Source organism: Sinocyclocheilus anshuiensis, unplaced genomic scaffold (genome assembly GCF_001515605.1).
Source record: "Sinocyclocheilus anshuiensis isolate Anshui unplaced genomic scaffold, SAMN03320099.WGS_v1.1 scaffold1005, whole genome shotgun sequence".
NCBI classification, from domain to species: domain Eukaryota; kingdom Metazoa; phylum Chordata; class Actinopteri; order Cypriniformes; family Cyprinidae; genus Sinocyclocheilus; species Sinocyclocheilus anshuiensis.
The window spans coordinates 518079-539958 of record NW_015555810.1 but is presented as its reverse complement, the minus strand read 5'-3'; the positions used below and the strand labels follow the sequence as shown (position 1 = coordinate 539958).

At 34.9% G+C, this 21880-nt stretch overlaps 2 protein-coding genes across 2 annotated transcripts in view; one reads left to right on the top strand and one right to left on the bottom strand.

Annotated features, from left to right (window-relative positions):
* The first annotated feature begins 924 nt into the window (after positions 1–924).
* Positions 925–20408, top strand: LOC107675137 (SWI/SNF related, matrix associated, actin dependent regulator of chromatin, subfamily a-like 1). The gene is made up of 19 exons (XM_016469376.1): positions 925–1010; positions 1315–1565; positions 3674–3938; positions 4474–4524; positions 4630–4890; positions 5759–5809; positions 6516–6699; positions 8858–9008; positions 10179–10340; positions 11600–11665; positions 12189–12329; positions 13645–13863; positions 14071–14141; positions 14984–15086; positions 16036–16218; positions 17595–17695; positions 18778–18874; positions 19171–19253; positions 20201–20408. The coding sequence occupies exons 2-19, from the start codon at positions 1347–1349 to the stop codon at positions 20202–20204; spliced, it is 2412 nt and encodes an 803-aa protein (XP_016324862.1). The 5' UTR covers positions 925–1010; positions 1315–1346; the 3' UTR covers positions 20205–20408.
* Positions 20409–20833: 425 nt separating this feature from the next.
* LOC107675117 (thioredoxin domain-containing protein 3 homolog) overlaps positions 20834–21880 on the bottom strand; it is a 13898-nt gene continuing 12851 nt past the window's right edge. The window contains exon 13 of the mRNA XM_016469342.1: positions 20834–20955. Within this exon, the coding sequence (XP_016324828.1) occupies positions 20834–20955 (122 nt within the window). The remainder of the gene's footprint in view (positions 20956–21880) is intronic.

Below are 21880 nucleotides of genomic sequence, written 5' to 3'. Positions count from 1 at the left end.
TTTCAGCATGGAGGTGGAAAGTATATGATCATAGCCCACAAGATCAGATGTCTCTGTTGGATGCCATGAATGCTGCATGTGAGGACATCACAGCTGATCATTGCAGGGGATGGGTGCGGCATTCAAGGAGATTTTTCCCCGGTGCATGGCAATGGAAAACATCAGATGTGATGTTGATAAATCTTTGGCCTGACCAACAAGAGCGACAGTATGTCCAGCAAGAATAATTTTTGAAGTATTCAAAAGAAGTATTTTTGTGTATTTGTGGTAACATAAGAAATATGAAATGTACAGTAATTGGACAAGCAAGACTTCACTTATATGTAATGCATTCGTACAAAAATAAATGTACTGCATAAATACAAATGTTCATATACTTTTTTTTTTTTCTATGTACTATTGACTCTTCTCAACAAATATCAGATTTTGTATAAAACCTTCATTTCCATGGTTGACTGTCATGGTGAAAAAACAACTAAACATTTTGACCAGTGTGGCTCACACGATGACAAAAATACTTTATATTTTGGTGGCCTTGGCCAAATTACTGACACGATAACTAGGTTTTGAAGCATGAATGAAATGTTTTGGGTGAGTAACTACATTTTGCAGACATGCAATAAAGTTCTGAAGTTCCAGCAAACAGTTGTGACATTTGCACTCACAGTTTAGAGAATATTAAGATTGTTTCGAGAATTGAGCCAAAGCAATTGAGAAAAACTGTAATGGAGAAAGCGTGATAACTAGCTCCATACTAAGATCTAACCCATGTTTTTCTAAGCAGCGGTAATAATACAAGAGTTCAATTTCGCTTCTTTTTTATTCCAAAGCGCATTTACCAACAATGTTATTATTACTGTATTAAAATAAGCGTGTTGACCCTTGGTCCCGCCCATTTGTCACATCTAGCCTCCCCATTGGAGAAGGTTGGCGTCCATCACAGTGCGTCCAGCAGCGCGACGTTACGCCGTGGCGTCATATCCTCTTCAGCGCTTCGTTTGAAGTAGATGGTAAAGTTGATCTCTATAACCAATAATAATTAATCTAATTTTCACGCATTTGTTAGATTACTCTGGTAGCAAAATGTAAACATTTGATGACTCGTATTTGAATTAGATAACTTGATTTGACTGTTAAACCCTCTATGGTGTGTGTGACAGCATTTAAAAGCGACCGGCTGCTTAAAATACTGTAAACACCGATAGCAAGAGTTCAGCAGAGTGAGAAGATCGCAGCCGGATCTAGAGCTGATATATGAATATATGTGAACGTTTAAAACACGACATGTGTGTGATTTGCTCTTCTGCGTCTTAGGAAGGGCTCGGTCGGAATCAGTAACTGCAGAGATGTCTGTGAACCTGACTCCAGAACAGCAGCGGAGGATTGAAAATAACAGACAGCGAGCTCTGGCTAGAAGAGCCGAGAGACAGGCTCTGCTGATACCCGGATCTGCCCAAAGCGAGCACACACATCCGGGTACCACAGGAGGCCCTGCAAAGAGCAGCCACCTGTTTGCACCTGGGCATCTGGTACATCCAGGGGCCCCTGGTCAAGGTGCAACACAGGTGGGCACCAGAAACCGCTCTGTCCGGGCTCAGAAACTACTCTGAAATAGTTATTTTTTATATTTAAGTGTCAGATAGGCAATGTGCAATGTGAATAATGAAATGTGAGACTACTTAAGAGCCTGTCAGGCAGGAACCAACTGACCTCTACAACCAAAAATGCATAATTAATACGACTGACATATAAAAATGACCTTATCTGTGCATTTTTGTCGATGTTTTATGTGGAAAAGTGATCATTTAAAATGTGTACACATAATTGCTATGACTAAGTTGCATTATACATAACATGACTGCATCCTAAAAACAAAAAAACTTTGCTTTCTCTTTCCTTAATCCCCCCGGTCTAGTACTTGTACTAATCTGAACAGTATCTGAAACTTTGTATTACGAGCACTTACTGTGATGAATCGCTTGTTGTATTCGTCAATAGTAAGTCGCTTTGGATTAAAGCGTCTGCTAAATTAATCAACGATTATGTAAATAACAGTATTGTATAATAGTCCTTTTTAGGGTTTTTAGAGACACATTTAAGGGTGTAATTTGCTAGTAAAGTTTATATTAAAAATTGACTACCTGGTAGAAAAGTGAACATCCGTAAAAATACAATATTATATTATTAACCCTATAAAGCCTACTGTATCATATGATACTCTAAATTATCAACATGATCAAAACATTGCTGTACTACATACACTGCTGTTCAAAAGTTTGGGATCAGTGAGATTTTTAATGTGTTTTAAAGAAGTCTTCTGCTCAGCAAGGCTGCATTTATTTGATCAGAAATACAGAAAAAAACTAATATTGTGAAATATTATTGGAATTTAAAATACTGGTTTTCTATTTTAATATACTTTAAAAATATAATTTATTTCTGTGATCAAAGCTGTATTTTCAGCATCATTACTCCAGTCTTCAGTGTCACATGATCTTCAGAAATCATTCTAATATGCTGATTTGCTGCTCGAGACACATTTCTGATTATTATCAATGTTGAAAATAGTTGTGCTGCTTCATATTTTTTCAGGATTATTTGATGAATAAAGTTAAAAAGAACAGCATTTATTTAAAATAGAAGTCTTTATTATCACTTTTTATCAATTTAACACATCCTTGCTGAATAAAAGTATTAATTTCTTTCAAAAAAAAAGAAAATAAAAAAATTACTGACCCCAAACTTTTGAACGGTAGTGTATATTGATACAAAAAAAATTATATTTTGAATAAATGCTGTTCTTTTTAACTTTTTATTCATCAAAGAATCCTGAAAAAAAGTATCGCAGTTTCCAAAAAAATATGAAGCAGCACAACTGTTTCCAACATTGATAATAATCAGAAATGTGTCTCGAGCAGCAAATCAGCATATTAGAATGATTTCTGAAGATCATGTGACACTGAAAACTGGAGTAATGATGCTGAAAATTCAGCTTTGATCACAGAAATAAATTACAGTTTAAAGTATATTAAAATAGAATAGAATTTTTTAAAATTAAAAATATAATTATTTTAAATTGCAATAATATTTCACAATATTTCTGTATTTTGGATCAAATAAATGCATGTATAATGTATATACTACATGCTACAATATACTACATGCATTCTGTCGTCAGATTGATAGTTTACTCTTTTTGCAAGTAAAAAGCTTTATTATATTTCTAAATGAGTATGTAAATATCATCTTACTTAGACATTATTAAAACAATTTGCAGATTTGATTTAAATTATTGTTTTATTTCTTTAACTTTAAAATAATTACATATGAGCCGATGTCTGATTTATCTGCCAATAACTAAACAGTTGACAACAGCCAAAAATGCATTATTAATATTAATGACATACAGCCTTGTTATTGGAAAATTCACCTCATCTGTTTTGAAATATTCTGTAGTTTTAAGTAAATATTTCATTTAAAAAAAGTGTTCAATTAAATTCAGCAATTGTTTTGCATATAATTGCTATTATTAAACTGAATTATACATAAAAGCATTATACATGTACTAGTGTGTGTAATATAATGTATGTATGTATGTGTGTATATATATATATATATATATATATATATAATACACAAAGTAATATTATGGGTCTTTATCTTATCTTTGCAGACTCAGCTCATAGACACCAAAGGATCCTGTACAAAGACAGCGGCTTCTGCAACTCATAGCTTTTATGGACAGTCGAGCAAACCGACCACAGGAGAAAAGCGACCATCTAAACTCCCTGAGGCAGTAGGAAGTGTCCCTGCAAAGAAGCCAGCAGTGTCTGTGAAAGGGAAATGCATGTCACACTCAGAAAATCGTTTCCGAGTGGAGGTCGGCTACTATGCGGACCTCATCACTGTATTCAAAAGCATTCCCTCTAAGAACTATGGTGAGCACAGACACCATATCTGCTGTCATTATTTGCAGAGAGCTTAGTGTGCTAATAAAGCTTAAAGGAATCCCAAAAATGAAAATTTAGGTCATCCAAGATGTAGATGAATTTGTTTCTTCATCAGATTTGGAGAAATATAGCATTGCATCAACTGTTCACCAATGGATCCTCTGCAGTGAATGGGTGCCGCCAGAATGAGAGTCCAAACAGCTGATAAAAACATCACAATAATCCACATGTAATCCACACCACTCCAGTCCATCAGTTAACATCTGGAGAAGACAAAAGCTGTGTGTTTGTAAGAAACAAATCCTGACGGCACCCATTCACTGCAGAGGATCCATTGGTGAACAGTTGATGCAATGCTATATTTCTCCAAATCTGATGATGAAACAAGCTCATCTACATCTTGGATGGCCTGAGGGTGAGTACATTTTTAGCAAATTTTCGTTTTTGGGTGAACTATTGCTTTAAAGGAAAACAGCTGGTGGCCTATAATATTTATGCATTTGTCATTTATCTGCTGTCACAGATCCTGCTACAAGGATGTGGAACTTCAGCCTTGAGGACTACCTGATGCTGAGTATGTCATCATGAACGTTATTTAGCATACTCAAGCAGTGAGTGCATGCAAAAATATATCTGTTTCCTGTAGCACAGGGTGTAATGGAGTTTGCTTGTGTTTCAGTGGAGCAGGCAGCGAGTTTACCCTCCGTCTCTCTCAAACCGCTGGATGGGATGGAAGGGCTGAATTTTTCAGCGTCCACCAGTCGACCCAAAGATGCAGCAGCTCTGGCAGCTCTGATGAGGTTCTGTCAGGGTTGGCAGAAACCAGGTGCCATGGTAAAGGGGAAGTGCGTTTTAGTGTCTCGCTGTCGGGTGGAGGTGGATATTGGATACCAGGCCGATGTTATTGCAACCTTCAAGAAAATGCCATCCAAAAATTATGGTGAGTGTAATAGATTTACCACAAACTTGAATGGGGTACAAAATTGGGCCTATAATAGGAAGTCATGTGAAGTACATTATCATCACATTATTCTACAAACCCAAACCCTACTAATACTCAAATGTGACTTCGTTGACATGTAGTTGCAAAGTTACTTATAGTTAGTAGAATGTCTAAAGTGGACTATAGAAATAAAGTGTAACCTCAACGAATGTTCAGTGAAAGTTTGATTTAGAAGGTCAAACCAAATATTATTTGAGCTGTTTTATTTTTTGCAACCAATGTAGTCTGGTAGAAGTCTAGCAATAAACATCAAAATGCATCAAACGTACAATATAAAAATAAATGTCAAATGAAATTCTAAAAATTATAGGAATATTAAACGTTTTTTTTATTTAAGCTAGTTTAAGCCTAAGGTAGGGACTAGGTCATTTAAAATCAGCTTTTGCAATCAGTTTGTTATTGACAAACTTATATTTCCCATAAATTAAAGATGTTTGTTTAATCATTAATCACAGTACAGAGTTTGATGAATACATTACAACACTACAACTTGTGTGAAAATTAAACGAGATGGTTTGCTTTTCTTCCTGCCATACTGTTGCATGCAAAATGTGTGACAAAGCTTAATATTATATTTTTGGTCATTAAAATGAGTTAATTAATTTTTCAAAATATATAAATGTATTTTTAATTTATCTAAGAATTTATTTTATTTTTTATTTTTTTTAACACTTTTTTTTTTTTTTAAAAAAGGGATTTTTCCCTCTAATGCTTTTAAAAAATAATGGGTCACCAAAGTGTGTGGAAAGTTCCAGAAGGCTTTCACATGTATCATGCACACATTTTATTCTTTGTTTATTATTAGACATGAAGACCAGAAAGTGGAATTTCCTTCTTGAGGACTACGGGAAGCTCAGTGAGTCATTTTAATTTTATTCACTTCAATTAATTCTTTTTCGAAGAGCATAAATGTAATCAGTGCGTATTAAATAGTGGAACATAAATTTAAGTTTACATTTCACGCTCATGCCAGAGACATATTTTTATGCAAGTATGCAAATGCAGGTGAGAATGCTTGGCCCTTTCTTGCATTACTGTGGTGGTAAAATATAATTCATGGCACAGATATTTCAAGGTATTTTTAATTCCTGTTCTTCTGAATACAGTTAAATTTAAAGGATTTTTCAAGTATGACTTGCAGTTCTGAAAAAAAGGACAGAATTGCGACATATAAACTCGCAATTGCAAGAAAAAGACAGAATTATGAGATGAAAAAGTCACAATTACTTTTTTATTTTTATATATAAAATAAGAATTGCAAGAAAAAAAGTCTGAATTCTGAGTTTGTCTCACAAAAAAAAAAAAGGTGAGATAAATTACCTTTTTAATTTTTTTTAATTTCATGGTGGAAATGGGTTTCTATATTATAGTTTGTCAATGTTTCATTTTATATACCAGTATTTTACTGTATTTCTGAACATAATAATATGTGACTTTCCTCTGGACTTTTCCTCTCAATAATGCAGTTTTGACCGGGTTGGACTTATCATGGACTTAGTCATGTGTGATGTATTTTTGGGAAAATACAGTGCATGTAGTTGATGGTGATGTCTTCTGTTTAGTGGTGGAACTGAGTGAGCTGCCTACGGTGGAGATCGAGCCTTTACCTCCCGCTGTGCTGCAGTCCTTCTCCTCTCAGTTTGAGAAGAGTGAGTCCAGAGCTCCAGTCCCTCCTGAGGCCGATCTCTCACACGTGGATCCGCAGGTCACACGCAGCCTCATGCCCTTCCAGAGAGACGGGGTCAAGTAGGTCTCCATTACTGGTGTTTTAATGGGTTAAAAGTTAGTCGGTGGTTGGTAGCAATGCAAAGGTCATGGGTTCGATTCCCAGGAAATGAACTGGTAAATACTGGTGAACCTTGACTTAAAGTCGCTTATCTGAAATAATTGTTTTTGGTCCCCCAAATTTAAGTAGCTGGGTAATCATTTCTCTTCAATTTCCTCTCAGGTTAGGAACCTTGGTGTTTCACCAAACAAATCAATTCTGTTGTTAAGAACCGTTTTTATCAACTGCGGATTATTTCCAAACTTAAACCGATTTTGTCTTTTCAAGACATGGAGAAGGATACTCATGCTTTTATTACCTCACGTCTAGATTAATGTAATTCACTGTATTTGGGTATTTGGGCACGCCTTCAGATGGTACAAAATGCAGCTGCAAGGCTGTTGACCAGGGCAAAGAAATGTGACCACGTCACCCCAGTTTTAGCTTTGCTTCATTGGCTCCCGGTCCATTTTAGAATTCAGTTTAAAATCTTGTTGATTGTTTTTAAAGCTCTTAATGATCAATTTCCATCCTATCTTAGGCTATGTTCACACTGTCAGTTTTTGGGATTGACAACCACATTTACTAACAGTTGTGAGTCTCGAAATGTCCTGTTCACACAGCAGCTTACAGTAGCTTCTCAGATACTGGCCACGTTCACACAGCAGCAGAATACGGTTGTCAGTCCTGTATTTGAGTCCTTAATACAGTGACGTTCACACACAGTACGGTTATTTGCCGCATTCTGTAACCGAACTCACACCCGTACATTTTCAGGACTCACAACAACTGCATTCTCGGAAAACACGCGCTGTGTGAACGGAACCGGACTGGACAACTAGTTGCCTCCGCTCCACCCAAATATAAAAGCTGCTGTCGGTTAATGAAGGTTTGACGGATGAACTCGCGGCTCGATTGGACTCTTGTCGTGTCAGAAAGGGATAAGACTATCATTTTTATGGACGTCGCCATCTTTGATATTTCTTTGGTCACTGTCACTATGGTAACTGGTAAGGAATACAAGCTTGACTCCCGTTGCACGTTCATACAGACAGCATTCGAGACGCTACTGTAAGGTGCTGTGTGAACGTGACATTTCGAGACTCACACCTGTAAGTAAATGTGGTTGTCAATCCCAAAAACTGACAGTGTGAACGTAGCCGTATTTGAGTCCTTAATACGGTTACGTTCACACACAGCACGGTTATTTTCAGGCGTGACAGCCGCATTCTGTAACCGAACTCACACCCGTAAATTTTCAGGACTCACAACCGCATTTTCTTTCTGACACGACAAGAGTCCAATCGAGCGTCGAGTTCATCCGTCAAGTCTTCATTAACCGACAGCAGCTTTTATATTTGGGCGGAGAGCGGAGCATTTGAGTTGCGCGCAGAACACAAAACTGACAGGAGCGGCTCCGGTGGAAAACTGACGAGATCTAAAACTTTCAGATGACACACAGCTCATTTCTCAGTCACTGTACATTTTCAACTCACGGTAGACACGCGTTTGTGCAGCAGAGCGGCTCTCTCTCGCTCTGTATGATGTGACAGACAACTAGTTGTCCAGTCCGGTTCCGTTCACACAGCGCGTGTTTTCCGAGAATGCGGTCGTGAGTCCTGAAAATTTACGGGTGTGAGTTCGGTTACAGAATGTGGCAAATAACCGTACTGTGTGTGAACGTCACCGTATTAAGGACTCAAATACAGGACTGACAACCGTATTCTGCTGCTGTGTGAACGTGGCCTTATTCTTATTCCTCTGTCATCTACCAGACTTTTAAGATCTTCTGACAGGGCTCTTTTATCTGTGCCTCGTTCCCATTTATAAACTAACGGAGATAGGGCTTTTTCTGTTGCTGCCCCCACTTCTGTGGAACCTACTGCCTCTGAACATCCGCCTTGCACCTAAATCTCTACTCCTAATTTAGAGCATTTTAAACTAACTTTATTTTTGTTTTATTGCCCGTTTTGTTTGGTTTTATTTAACTTTCCTTTACTTTGTTCAGCACTTTGGATAACTTTGCTATGTTTAATTGTGCTACATAAATAAAATTTGCTTACTTACTTGCTTTGGATAAAAGCATTTGCAGAGTGCATAAAATGTAAATATATAATGTGATGTTTGCTGATGTGTCAGTTTTGCAGTGTCCAGAGAGGGCCGTTTGCTCCTGGCTGATGATATGGGTCTGGGAAAGACAGTCCAGGCCATCTGCATCGCTGCCTACTACAGGAGTGAGTGGCCTCTGCTGGTGGTCGCTCCGTCCTCAGTGCGCTTCACATGGGCCGAGGTACACACTCTTACTGTAGAGGGATGCTTTTTGAGGATGCGTGTCACACCTATGCTACCGTTCAAAAGTTTGGGGTCGGTACGATTTTTTTCCCTTGCCAAGGCTGCATTTATTTGATCAAAATACAGTAAAAACAATAAATATTATTACAATTTAATATAGCTGTTTTCTATTTGAATATATGTTAAAATGTAATTTATTCCTGTGATCAAAGCTGTATTTTCAGCATCATTACTCCAGTCTTCAGTGTCACATGATCCTTCAGAAATCATTCTAATATGCTGATTTGCTGCTCAAGAAACATTTCTGATTATTATCAATGTTGAAAACAGTTGTGCTGCTCAATATTTTTGTGGAAACGGTGATACATTTTATTTTTCAGGATTCTTTGATGAATAGAAAGTTCAAAAGAACAGCATTTATTTGAAACTTTTGTAAGATGTAAAAGTCTTTACTGTCACTTTTGATCAATTTAACGCAGCCTTGATGAATAAAAATATTAATTTCTTTCAAAAAGACTCCGGCTGAGATTCAGAATTAACTATATTCTTGTGACTTTTATAATAAAGAAATTAACAGTCACATGTTTACCTAAGCCCTAATAAACTTTTTACAGTATATTAAAAATGACTTTTCTTGCATTTCAATTTTAGAGAATAAAAGTGTAAAACACTTCTGCACTGTTTAAGTAACGGAACACGCTTGTTTTCTGTATTACAGTAGTTCATAGTTGTCGTTCTTTTGTAAATAATGTAAAAACAGAGTTCTGACGTATTTAGTTATGTCAGTGGTAGTTAACGAAGCAGCTTTTGTCAAGGTTGCAGTCACCAAAATATACAAAAAAAAAGATATGCACACATTTTGCTATTGAAAATAAATGGCATCTGTGTTTTTTCTCTCTTGAAAAGCACCAGTCGCCAGTTTTTTCAACCATTTTTTTAAGACTACATGTTGTGAAATCTGATTTATTAATTCATATTTTCCATCACTGCACCCTTGAGGAAGTACACGTTCTCTTCTTTCCCGGCAGGGATTTGTGAGGTTATATTTTAAAGTTTAAAGGGAAACAGTGAATGTTTCCAGCGTTCCTCTGCAGGCTTTAGTCACATGACTCAACCTTCCTCAAAAGAGCTTGAAAGACATAAGTGAATTCTCGCTCTTTTCCCTCAGGCTTTCCGCCGATGGCTGCCATCTGTCAGAGCCGACAGCATTAATGTGGTGGTTACAGGCAAGGACAACCTTCGCTCCGGCCTCATCAACATCATCAGCTATGACCTGCTCAACAGGATGGACAAACAGCAGCCATCCAGCCCTTTCAGTGTCATCATTATGGTGAGAGCATGCCAGTGCCGTAAGGGCGGTGGAGTGGGGTATGAGTGGTTATGAACGAATGAATGAAACGCATTTGTCCGCGTTTCACTCCGTCTCGAATCGCGCTCGCGGAAAGTGCTCGAGAAACAGTGTCTCTTCCGCGGCTCGGTACGCTTTCAACTCGTTTTTTTTTGTCTCGAGCAAGACTGTACGACCTTCACATTACATGATTTGACTGATTTTTACGTTGAAAGGGTGACAGCGTACTGCATTAAAAAAAATGGTTATGAACGAATGAATGAAACGCATTTGTCCGCGTTTCACTCCGTCTCGAATCGCGCTCGCGGAAAGTGCTCGAGAAACAGTGTCTCTTCCGCGGCTCAGTACGCTTTCAACTCGTTTTTTTTTGTCTCGAGCAAGACTGTACGACATTCACATTACATGATTTGACTGATTTTTACGTTGAAAGGGTGACAGTGTACTGCATTAAAAAAAATGATCATTCATGTTTTCATAACCGCTGGCCAAATTCAAAACAAAACTAATTAAATCATCTTTGAGAGCAAGGGGGCCCCCTGATGTTTCAAGGGCCCTACGCAGCTTGCGTATTTTGCGTATAGGGAGGATCGGCTCTGGAGCATGCAAACTTGTTTTTTAATCACTCTCATTTACTGACTGCATTAGAAAGTTAGTTAGAAAATAACTTGTGCATGTGTGTATGAGAGTCCAGCTTTTGTGTAACGAATGCAGTTTGTGATGAACACTTACAGCAAACAAATTTTCTTCACTTCACTTGTAAATGCCTGAAAAAATAGTTCTTTAAAAATATTTGAATGCTAACATCATATTCAGTTATTATGGAATAAATATTTACTGACTTTAGTTACATAATCTGTCTTTTTAGTTTGGGACCAGTAAGATATAGCAAATCAGCATATTAGAATGATTTCTGAAGATCATGTGACACTGAAGACTGGAGTAATGATGCTGAAAATACAGCTTTGATCACAGAAATAAATTACATTTTACTATATATTCATACAATATGTTTTTACAATATTAGTGTTTTTACTGTATTTTATTTAAATAAAGGCAGCCCTGGTGAGCAGAAGAGACTTCTTTCAAAAACATTAAAAAATCTCAGTAGTTCCATCCCACCTAGTTACATCTATGTATAACCTTGAAATATTAAGACTTTTAAAGGTTTTTGTGAGCTCTTCAAGCGTGGATTTAGTCGCAGGATGTGAATTGAATTCTCCTGTTTTCTGTTTGTTGTACAGGACGAGTCTCACTTCCTGAAGAACATGAAAACAGCCCGCTGTCGGGCGGCTCTTCCTCTGCTGAAGGTTTGCTGATTCAGGCTTATTTTAGGCGTCATTCATAGTGGAGAAGTTTAAAACACCGTGGTTTAGTTTATCCTGTCCTGGTTTATTAAAGTTTAAAGTCTGTCTAGACTGCACAGACATCGGCTGTGTCTCAAAATCGACTGTGCTGCCGATTTAGAAAGCCTTGCTAGGAAAACCAGCCCAGAAAACCATAAAAACCTTAAGGTTTAATATTTGAAAGTGAAGAAAATAAGACAATTAGTATTGTAATTGTAATTTATTCCATTGTTTTATACTTTAGTCTATTTTTTATTTTACAGTGCAATGTGGTGGTTGAGGTTTTCCTTCATTTTTGTCCTTGGCTGATCACATACCTTGTATGGATTTTGCAACTCAGCTGCACGTCTCATATAAAACTTATTGATAGGTTTTATATGAGAAGACTAGATTTGAATTGCACATACTGGAGGATTTCAGGTGACGTCATTCGATTGTTTTCGTTGTCTGTGATGCTGCTAATTACACGTCTGTCTGGTGATAACAGACGGCTAAGAGAGTGATCCTGCTGTCAGGAACGCCTGCCATGTCCAGAACTGCTGAGCTCTACACTCAGATCCTGGCTGTGAGGCCTTCCCTGTTTCCACGCTTCCATGACTTCGGCACACGCTACTGTGATGCCAAACAGGTACGTCCATCTGTATACAGGTGTGTAAAAGTGCAATGTAGGGCTGCAAAGTTAATTTAAATAAAAACAAAATCATGATTTGCCTTAGTGCACTTATTAAATCGCAAAGGCTGTGTTTTAATTAAATAAATACATGCACTGCGTGTTTGAGAGTGAAGCGCGGCACTGTGTTCGTTTACACGTGAGCAGCTCATGATCCGCCGTGTTTTCAGCGTCTCAGAGCAACTCGCTTCACAGCAAATGCTGCTTCACACAAACTCCGTCTCTGCATCACAGGCACTTTAACATTCATTTGGGAACGTAACATGCACCAGCTATCTTCCCTTACTTGTAATGACAAGTGCTTATCAACAAAAAAAAAGCTTTAAGGGCTCCCTGTGGTTTTCCATCAAAATGCAAGTTAGTTTAACGTTTGAAAATTAAGGAATTAAGACAGCCATAAATATTAGTTTGGTAATGTAAAATAAAATGTATATTATTATATTAATATGAATAGAATATTAATATTATTTATAACAAAATGTATATTATTATTATATTTATATTATTTTATTTTTTGTTTTCTATACTTTTTCTTAAATACTCTCTTTTAAAATTAAATAGTACAACAGTAATTTCTTAAGTTATTATTTTGTTTTTATGTAGTCATTTTTATTTAGCAATAATAATAATAATAATAATAATTATTATTATTATTATTGTTTTATAGCCGTATAGATATATGGTCACAACATTTTGGTGAAACTATGCAGCGCTACATACAAGCACAGCAAACCTGGAATTTCTTTTTCTTTTTTTTATCGCAATTGCAAATTTAATCAGAAAATTTGAAATTAGATTTTTTTTTTCAACTCTTGATACAGCCATAAATATTAGTATTATAGTTGTACAGTTGTAAAATAAAATAATTTTTTATATATCATTTTTTATTAAATACTCGATTTTACAGTGAAATTTTACAACAGTATTTCATATGTTTTTTATTTAGTAATTTATATTTTTCTTATTTTGTAATAATAATAATAATAATAATAACTGTTGTTGTTGTTGTTGTTATTATTATTATTAGTTATAGCCATATTGAGAAATAATCACACAGTTTTGGCCAAATTGTGCAGACCTACAAACAAGCACAGCAAACCTGGATTTTTTAAAAGTGCATTTTAAATTGCAATGTTTATCAGAAAAATCCCAATTCGATTTTTCCCCAAATCATGCAGCCATAGTACAGTGTTAAAAGAGCAAACTGTTGTTGAGAAAAGCAGTTCTAAATGTGAAAGCGGTGTAGAAAAGCGGTGTGGATGTGTGTCTGCAGCTGCCGTGGGGCTGGGATTACTCCGGCTCGTCTCATCTGAGTGAACTGAAACTGCTGCTGGAGGAGTCTCTGATGCTCCGCCGCCTCAAATCAGAGGTGCTCTCGCAGCTTCCCGCCAAACAGCGTAAGGTGGTTACCGTGACGACTGACGGCATCAACTCCCGCACCAAAGCTGCTCTCAGCGCCGCTGCCAAAGAGCTCGCCAGAGGATACCACAACGTGAGCGCCAACTACAATACAGCTGTGAAAACAAGTCTGATTTGAACATTTCTTTCGAGGAATTCTGCCAATATTTACTCACTCTCATCTTGAGTCATTCATCATAACAGCATATGGGTTTGGAATGAGACGAGAGTGAATAAATAATGGCAGAATTAGTGTCATGTGTCCGTTACTGTAGCAGAGCTTTTCTGTGTTCATGTGCAGAAGTCACAAGAGAAGGAAGCTCTCCTGGTTTTCTTCAACCACACAGCAGAGGCCAAGATCAGAGCCATCGTGTACGTAAAAACAAAAACACCACAGCTGAGTTCAGTTTCATGCAGTTCCTTCAAAACTATAACTCTATGAAGAAACATGCACTGTTATTATTAAGGCCAGTTGACACCAGTAACGATAACTATATTAGCATTAGAGGTCGACCGATAGTGGATTTTGCTGATACCGATAGCTAGGTTGGACCACACTGGCCGATACCGATTAATTAACCGATAGTTTTAAAATTGATACTGAAAATATATAAAAAACTAAAATAGTGCTTTATTAACAAAAACAGTACTGAACCATACTAGTAGTAGTAGTAAAAAATTTTTTATAATAATAGTAATAGTAAATGTTGAAATTAACACCCTCTGCCACAGAAAGACAAACGTTTTGCTGAAAATGCACAATACACAATTCATTATGCACATTAACAACGATTCGGGACCAATATAATGTAATTTAAAGGTAAACTATGTGAATGGTGCTCTGTGTCGTGGCAGGATTGAACTCTCCGTTTTATAATATACATTCTATATTAATCCATTTAGAATGAATCATAAACAGACCTTTATTTAAAGATGGAAGAACTTTTATGATTTATATCAATAGCTGGTCTCTTTATAATGTAGCTTTTGCAATAGTTTAATAAAATCAGTGGGATACTCAAAGCTGTGTGTTACAGCATTTTAAAAAATAACGAACTATTTTAAATAACTATAAATAATAATTAATATTTTATATTATATATATATAATTTATATAAACATTTATTTTATTTTTATTTTAAAAAGTAAATAATAATAATTGATATAATAGTATATCAGTTACTAAATTAAGACTGCTTGCCTCTGTTTCTCAGGGAGTACATCTCAGACATGCTGGAGTGCGGACGAGAGAAGTTTCTGGTGTTTGCTCATCACAAGCTGGTGCTGGACAGTATAACCAAAGAGCTCGCTGAGAAGGTCTGTCCAAATGAACTGTTTCTTCACAAAACTCTAAAATACCTTTTAACATTTGCCATCAACTGCCAGCAGACCAAGATGGAATGTTCTGATTTAGAATTTTTAGAATGAATTCAAAAGACTTCAAAACAGCAAAAACCAAATTAGCCAAATTGTGAGCTGCACAATATATCATGGTCTTATCAGTTATTGCTTATTTGATTTGATTTGATATTTAACTGTGGACTTTCTTTTCATAATGAGTTAAAACTTTACAGTAAAGCTCTTCTCCATACATCATGCTGTACATGATTGTTGTGACATATGTGTGATACCTTCATTTCTTTAGTCTGTAGTGTGTTTTAGTCATGTTTAGTACATTTCACAATTAATTAGCAGATAATTGGTATCAACCTGTATGTATTTTTTATTTATTTATTATTTATTTTCTTCTATTTTGTTTATATTATTATTATTATTATTATGCAATTTTTCCTAAATGCACAATTTTACAGTGAAATATTACAAGAGTAATTTATTTAATTCTTATTTTTTTGTACTCTTTGTATATATTTATTTTGTAATAATAATAATAATTTTTATTTTTTTTTTTTATAGCCATATTGATATGTGATTACAAAATGTTGGACACATTTATTTATTTTTTATTTTATTTTATTTTATTTTATTTATAATATAATTTTTATTTATTTATTTATTTTAGGGGGCTGGGGGCACGTAAAATATTAAACATAAATATTTCCATTTGATAGCGAGATAGCCAGTGGCTAATTTTCTTTCACAGTTCCTTTGACAAGTCACCATAAAAAAAAAACAACAACAAAAAAACAGTGTCCTTAACTAAACTGGTTAATAAATATAATCATATGTTGCGTATGTGGACCAGGTGTCTGTCACACGTTGAGTTGAATAGATACTATCTGAGCACTGCTGTGCTGTTTGTGTGCAGGGAATCAGTTACATTCGTATCGACGGCTCGACGGCGTCCGCGGAGCGTCAGCAGCTGTGTGACAGATTCCAGTCGTCACAGAAGAGCTGCGTGGCTGTTCTGTCCGTCACCGCCGCAAACATGGGGCTCACGCTGCACTCGGCCGACCTCGTGGTGTTCGCCGAGCTCTTCTGGAACCCCGGAGTGAGACACAGACATGTTCAGTCCAGACATTTACAGGCTTCCCACACGCGTGAAAACCTGGAGACATGAGGGGAAACTCTGACCTCCAGACCTGACGCAGTCATGTGCTAAAATGTTTCATTGGCTTGAGATTGCTATTTGTTAAAGCAAACTCTGTAAAATATTAAAATGAAAATGAAAAATGAAAAGTCCTTATTCAGTAATCACTGAAATTCATTGGTCGTAAAGTGTGGGAACCCTGAATTTAGACCTTTATCTCAAGCTTAATTGTAAGACTTTTAATTCATTAATTACTTTTTACTTATTTGTATAAATAAGTAAAATATTTTCTTATATTTGTAATTTTTGACATTTTTATTTAATTAATATAAATAAATGTATTAATTTTTTTTTTAAATAAAATTAATGTATTATCAGATGCTGTAACAGGTCACTTTTTCTTTACATTTTTTATCATTTTAAATGAATACTTCGGTGAATACTTAGTTTATTTTAATATTTCTTTTAAATTAACTTTATATTTCAGTTTAGTTTTAGTTAATAATTAAATTTTTTTTAAATGTATTATTATAACATAAGTGTATTATTAGATGATGTAACTGGTCACCTTTTCTCAATTTGTTTTTATATTAAATGAATACTTCAATTTTTAATTTTGTTTAAAATAATTTTAAATGGAACATAGGATGTCACACCACGGGGCATGTCAAATTTCCAAAATATTAGCAAGTCATTATAATTATAAAAAAAATATTCAATGTATTAAAGTTGTGTTTTTATTAGTTTATTAGTAAATTGTTATTTATTTTAATACATTTATTAAATTAACTTTAAAATTCAGTTTAGTTTTATTTCAGTTTTGCAAAGGATTGTTAATTTCAGTTGCATTTTATTTCACGGACAGTTTTTTTTTTTTTTTAAATAAGTAAGTGTAAGGAATCAGTTAATATTTACATCCAAAATGGATTTTTCACTATTTACATTCTTTGTGAAATCATCAAATTAACCAAAGTCTGTCATGAGTCTATCAATTTAATCTGGCACTGTCATTTTTCAACCACTGTTTTAAGTTTAGATTTAGTGTTAGTTTACTTGCTGTTATTATTTTCATTTGATAAAAATCTTTTTATATGAGGAATGATGGTTTTAGTATATGATAACCCTGATTCTCAGGCGCTGCAGCTTGTGTAGCATCCTCTCTTCCTGTGGAGATGGTTAGACTGCCAGACTCAGATAAAAGCATCTCCATGAATCAGCAGAGGAGTTCAGTCTGGAACAAGCTCTCATCTGGCTTCAGCAAAAATGACTTAATAAATGTAAGCGATATGGAGAGTGCTGCCAGAACACTTGTGAAAGGTGTTTATTTCCTGATTCAGGTCCTGATTCAAGCGGAGGACCGGGTGCACAGGATCGGACAGACCAGTAATGTGGACATTCATTACCTGGTGGCTAAAGGCACAGCGGACGATTACCTCTGGTGAGGGCGATCTGCAGACACCACACAGTAATGAAAAACCTGCAGATATGAGGGAATTTTTCATTTCTTTTCTTCAGACCTGGAACAGGTGGTGGGAGGGAAGGATTGAATTATTGGTTTCGGTAGGGGGAAACTATGTTTCAAGAAATTTAGAATTTAAGTATTTATTACTTGCTATAATTTTTTGGTAAAATTGAAGAGGGTCTGAATACTTTCCGTACCCACTGTATATATACATATATTTAAATGTTGTTTGAAATATTTAAAATTAATTTTAAATTTTTTTTTTTCTTATTTTCTTCGGACCTGCAATAGTTGGTGGGAGAGAATGATTAAATTATTGGTTTTGGTGGGAGGGAAGGATTGAATTATTGGTTTCGGTAGGGGGAAACTATGTTTCAAGAAATTTAGAATTTAAGTATTTATTACTTGCTATAATTTTTTGGTCGCTTCATAATATTTGCAATAATTGTGACTCTTTCAGATCATATATATATATACATATATTTAAATTTTGTTTGAAATATTTAAAATTAATTTTAAATTTTTTTTTTTATTATTTTCTTCGCACCTGCAATAGTTGGTGGGAGAGAATGATTAAATTATTGGTTTTGTTGCAAAAAATGAAAACCCAAATTTTGCTTAATTTTTCCAATAATTGTGAATTTTTAGTATCATATATACATTACAAGCTGTAACTGGTCATCTTTTATTTTATTTTATTTATTTTTCCATTTTAAATCACAGTTTTTGCTCTCAGTTTAAATGGTTACTACAACAATTTTAAATTGTTTTAATTTTAAAACAAGTTTACCCATAGTGTCAAATTTTCAAAATATTAACCATTATAATTATAAAAAAAAAAAAGAATATTATTTTAAATAAAAAAATGAGTTGTTTTTTATTAGTAAATGATTTGTTATCTTAATACTTCTTTTCAAATTAACTTTAAAATTCAGTTTAGTTTTAGTTTATTTCTTCGGTGGGTTCTTAACTTTAGTTCTGTTTTATCATGTTTTACACGCATGATGCTACTGATTGGCCTTGTTTCTGTTTTTACACTGTTTTCTTCTGTTTCTCAGGCCCATGATACAGGAGAAGATGAATGTTTTGGAGCAGGTCGGTTTGTCTGAATCCAACATTTCAGAGAAGGCAGAATCTGCCACCTTTCACAGCAATGTTAGTATGCCCTCTTTTTACCATCTGCATTTGACATTAGAACATAAAAAATCAATCATATTCAACCAGCGATAAAATAACTAGACTTCCATTGCGCTTTTATTTATTTGTATTATTTATTTTTTCGCTTAATGTTGAAAGCTTTAGAATATATTTAGCTGATTTTAAATAAATTCAAAATCAAAGTTGGTAAATATCTGCATAAATATTGCAAAACAGTTAATAATGCAAATTGAAATAGTTATTGAACATATCTGCCATCGCTGGAGAAAAATGCATTTTTCCCTGTTTGTCAGGATCCTCATCAGCTGACCATCACTGAGATGTTCCAGAGGTCCTTTGATGAGGAGGAGATGCTTGCTTTAGTTGATCAAGATCAGTAAGAATGCACATTTCTGCATAAAATAACATGAATTGTTTCAGTTGCTTTGAAAACCAATCACTGGACTGTCACAAAATTACTAAATAAAGCCTAAAGATTTTTGAAACCGCTGTCAGATTCAACCAAACTAATCAGCCTTTCACCAAATAATTCAACCAAACTAATCAGCCTTTCACCAAATAATTAATAAGTAATAAAAACAGACAAGAGTGTTTTCACAGTGTTTAATTCACAAGAGGATGTAAATTCATATGATTCATGTGAGATGATTTATAGCTGCCTTCAGATCCAAACTGACGGAGAACAAAAGAAACCATCATATCATTATGTCTTCCAAACAGGGTCATTATCATTAACTACAATTAAAAACAATAACTTGAAATAAACAATAATTGAAATAAAATATAAAAAATACATTTCAAAATTAATTTTCATTTAGTTAAGTTGAAATACTAAAATAACTAAAACTAAATAGACATTAATAAAAAATTAACTAAAATTAAAATAATAAAAATAAAATGTAACTCAAAACAACAAAAACTACAATAGTGTATCATTGATACTAAAAAAACACTTACAGCTTAAAGGGATAGTTCGATACCCCCCTGTTTAACGAGGGGGTATCTCTCGGGCGAGATCCCAATTCGTCAGTCACGACTGACGTAACGTCGAACGTGACTGACTGAAAGGGAAACAAAGTCACCTACATCTTGGATGCCCTGGGGGTAAGCAGATAAACATCACATTTTCATTTTTGGGTGAACTATCCCTTTAATTACATCAAATATAGTTTGAGACCTTGTATGAACTGATTCTTTGAACGAGTCATTTCTTTGAGAATCAGATTACCCTGTTGTTTAATTATAGTAACACTGCTTCTCATGAATGTGTTTGATGTAAGTTAATCACGTAACCTCACCTTTATCCGTCTGGTTCTTTGACAGATGATTGTACAGATTTCATACATTTTCCTGATCCCCTGAAATACAGAAGACAAACTTCTCATCACATTTACCTCACAAGTAAAAGTTGAAATGAAGTTTATTTATCATTCCAGAATAAGATTACTGACTTTGTGTGATTAATGTTAATCGTGTGTTTGACATGAATTTGTCTAACAGATTACTCAATCTTGAGACATGGGAAAAAAAAAGAGTATAGAACTGAAATAAATGGAAGTTAATTCACCAAAGGAACTATTTCTGATTAATCCTTCTCATTTACGCTTGGATGCTTCATCCATTTGTATTCAGTTTTTCCCTGCTGTACCTCAATCTGATCACTTTGACAGTATTTTGCATGTAATCTGTGTATTAAAATGCATAAGCCATTCTGTTTTTGCTAGCTATTAATAGGACCCATTTAAAATGAGTGAAATTATTACATATATTTCTTTATAGTGGGTGACAGGACTGATATACTGTATAATAGTTGTAAAAGAAAAAAAAGAGCATAATTACCTAGAATCATATGCTGAAATATGGACCTTCAGGAAGAAGGTTGACTTTGGTTTTATAAAACGTTTCCTTAATATCTCACTGAAGGATCAGTGACTAAACTTGTTCTTGACGTGTGCATCACTCATTGAAATAAAGACCTGCGTCCTGCGGGCTGGATGAGGGCGTCTCTTGTGCTTCAGGCTCATCAGAGGAAGCTGGCTGACTCTCTGTCGTCTCCGGCTTCATTTCTTCAGCAGCTTCTGGAGGTGGAGAGGAAGGGTAATGCTGACTTTTGTGTCACCTTTTCACTTTTAGTTAACGGACTAAAGCAGAGATTCACAAACTTTTTTTTTAATCAGCCGAACACTTTAGACGTAAAATATGTACTTGGAAGTTTTTATTTCACCAGTTCGTGTTTTCAGTAATTTAACAACACATTTGCATGTTTACGGTCTTTGATGTTGGTTACTGGTCATATACCATCCAAGCAAACATAAAAAACATATATATATATATATATATATATATATATATAAATTAAAATGTCTTAAATTGTAGTAGAAAGTCTTAAAGTCATAGTTGTGGCATTAAAAAAAAAAAGATCTGCCTCAGTATTTTGTTTTTGTTTTGATTTTTCAATACAAATATCTAAACATCCTTAATTCAAGACATGAGATGCAAAATGAAGATTTTTTTGAGAAACTGAACAAAATTAAGTGAGTTTATGCTTAAAACAAATATCTTTCAATGGGGAATGAAAACTTGGGTTCCCTTTGAATTAAGTTGATTTTTCTGAGCCCAATGGCAGAAATTTGTCCCTTTTTTTTATATACAAACTCTGATACATTTTTTTGATACATTTATCAGAAAACAAGACTTTTTCTCAAATGTCATTTTTGCATCTTGATTTAAGAATTTTTTAGACATTTGCACTGGAAAACAAGATCAGTGTGATCAGATGCTACATTAAAAGTTCATTCCATTTTCTAGTTAAGCAGTTTTTTTTGTGTGTGGACCGTTAAATGTGTGGTTAGAAGTTGTATTTTCAAACTTTGCAGTGCTGCTAATGCAACTCATAGTTCCCTTTCAGTCAGTCACGTTCGACGTTAAGTCAGTCGTGACTGACGAATTGGGATCTCGCCCGAGAGCCCAATCACCTTCGAGTGTTAACTAAACAAGCCAATG

What these genes read in the sequence shown, in the direction of transcription:
- LOC107675137 (XM_016469376.1), top strand. Translation starts at nt 1,347, where the DNA reads ATGTCTGTGAACCTGACTCCAGAACAGCAGCGGAGGATTGAAAATAAC. An exon ending in TGAGGACTACGGGAAGCTCA is followed by an intron (nt 5,810 to 6,515) that starts GTGAGTCATTTT and finishes TCTTCTGTTTAG; the next exon opens with TGGTGGAACTGAGTGAGCTG. An exon ending in CTTTCAGTGTCATCATTATG is followed by an intron (nt 10,341 to 11,599) that starts GTGAGAGCATGC and finishes TTTGTTGTACAG; the next exon opens with GACGAGTCTCACTTCCTGAA.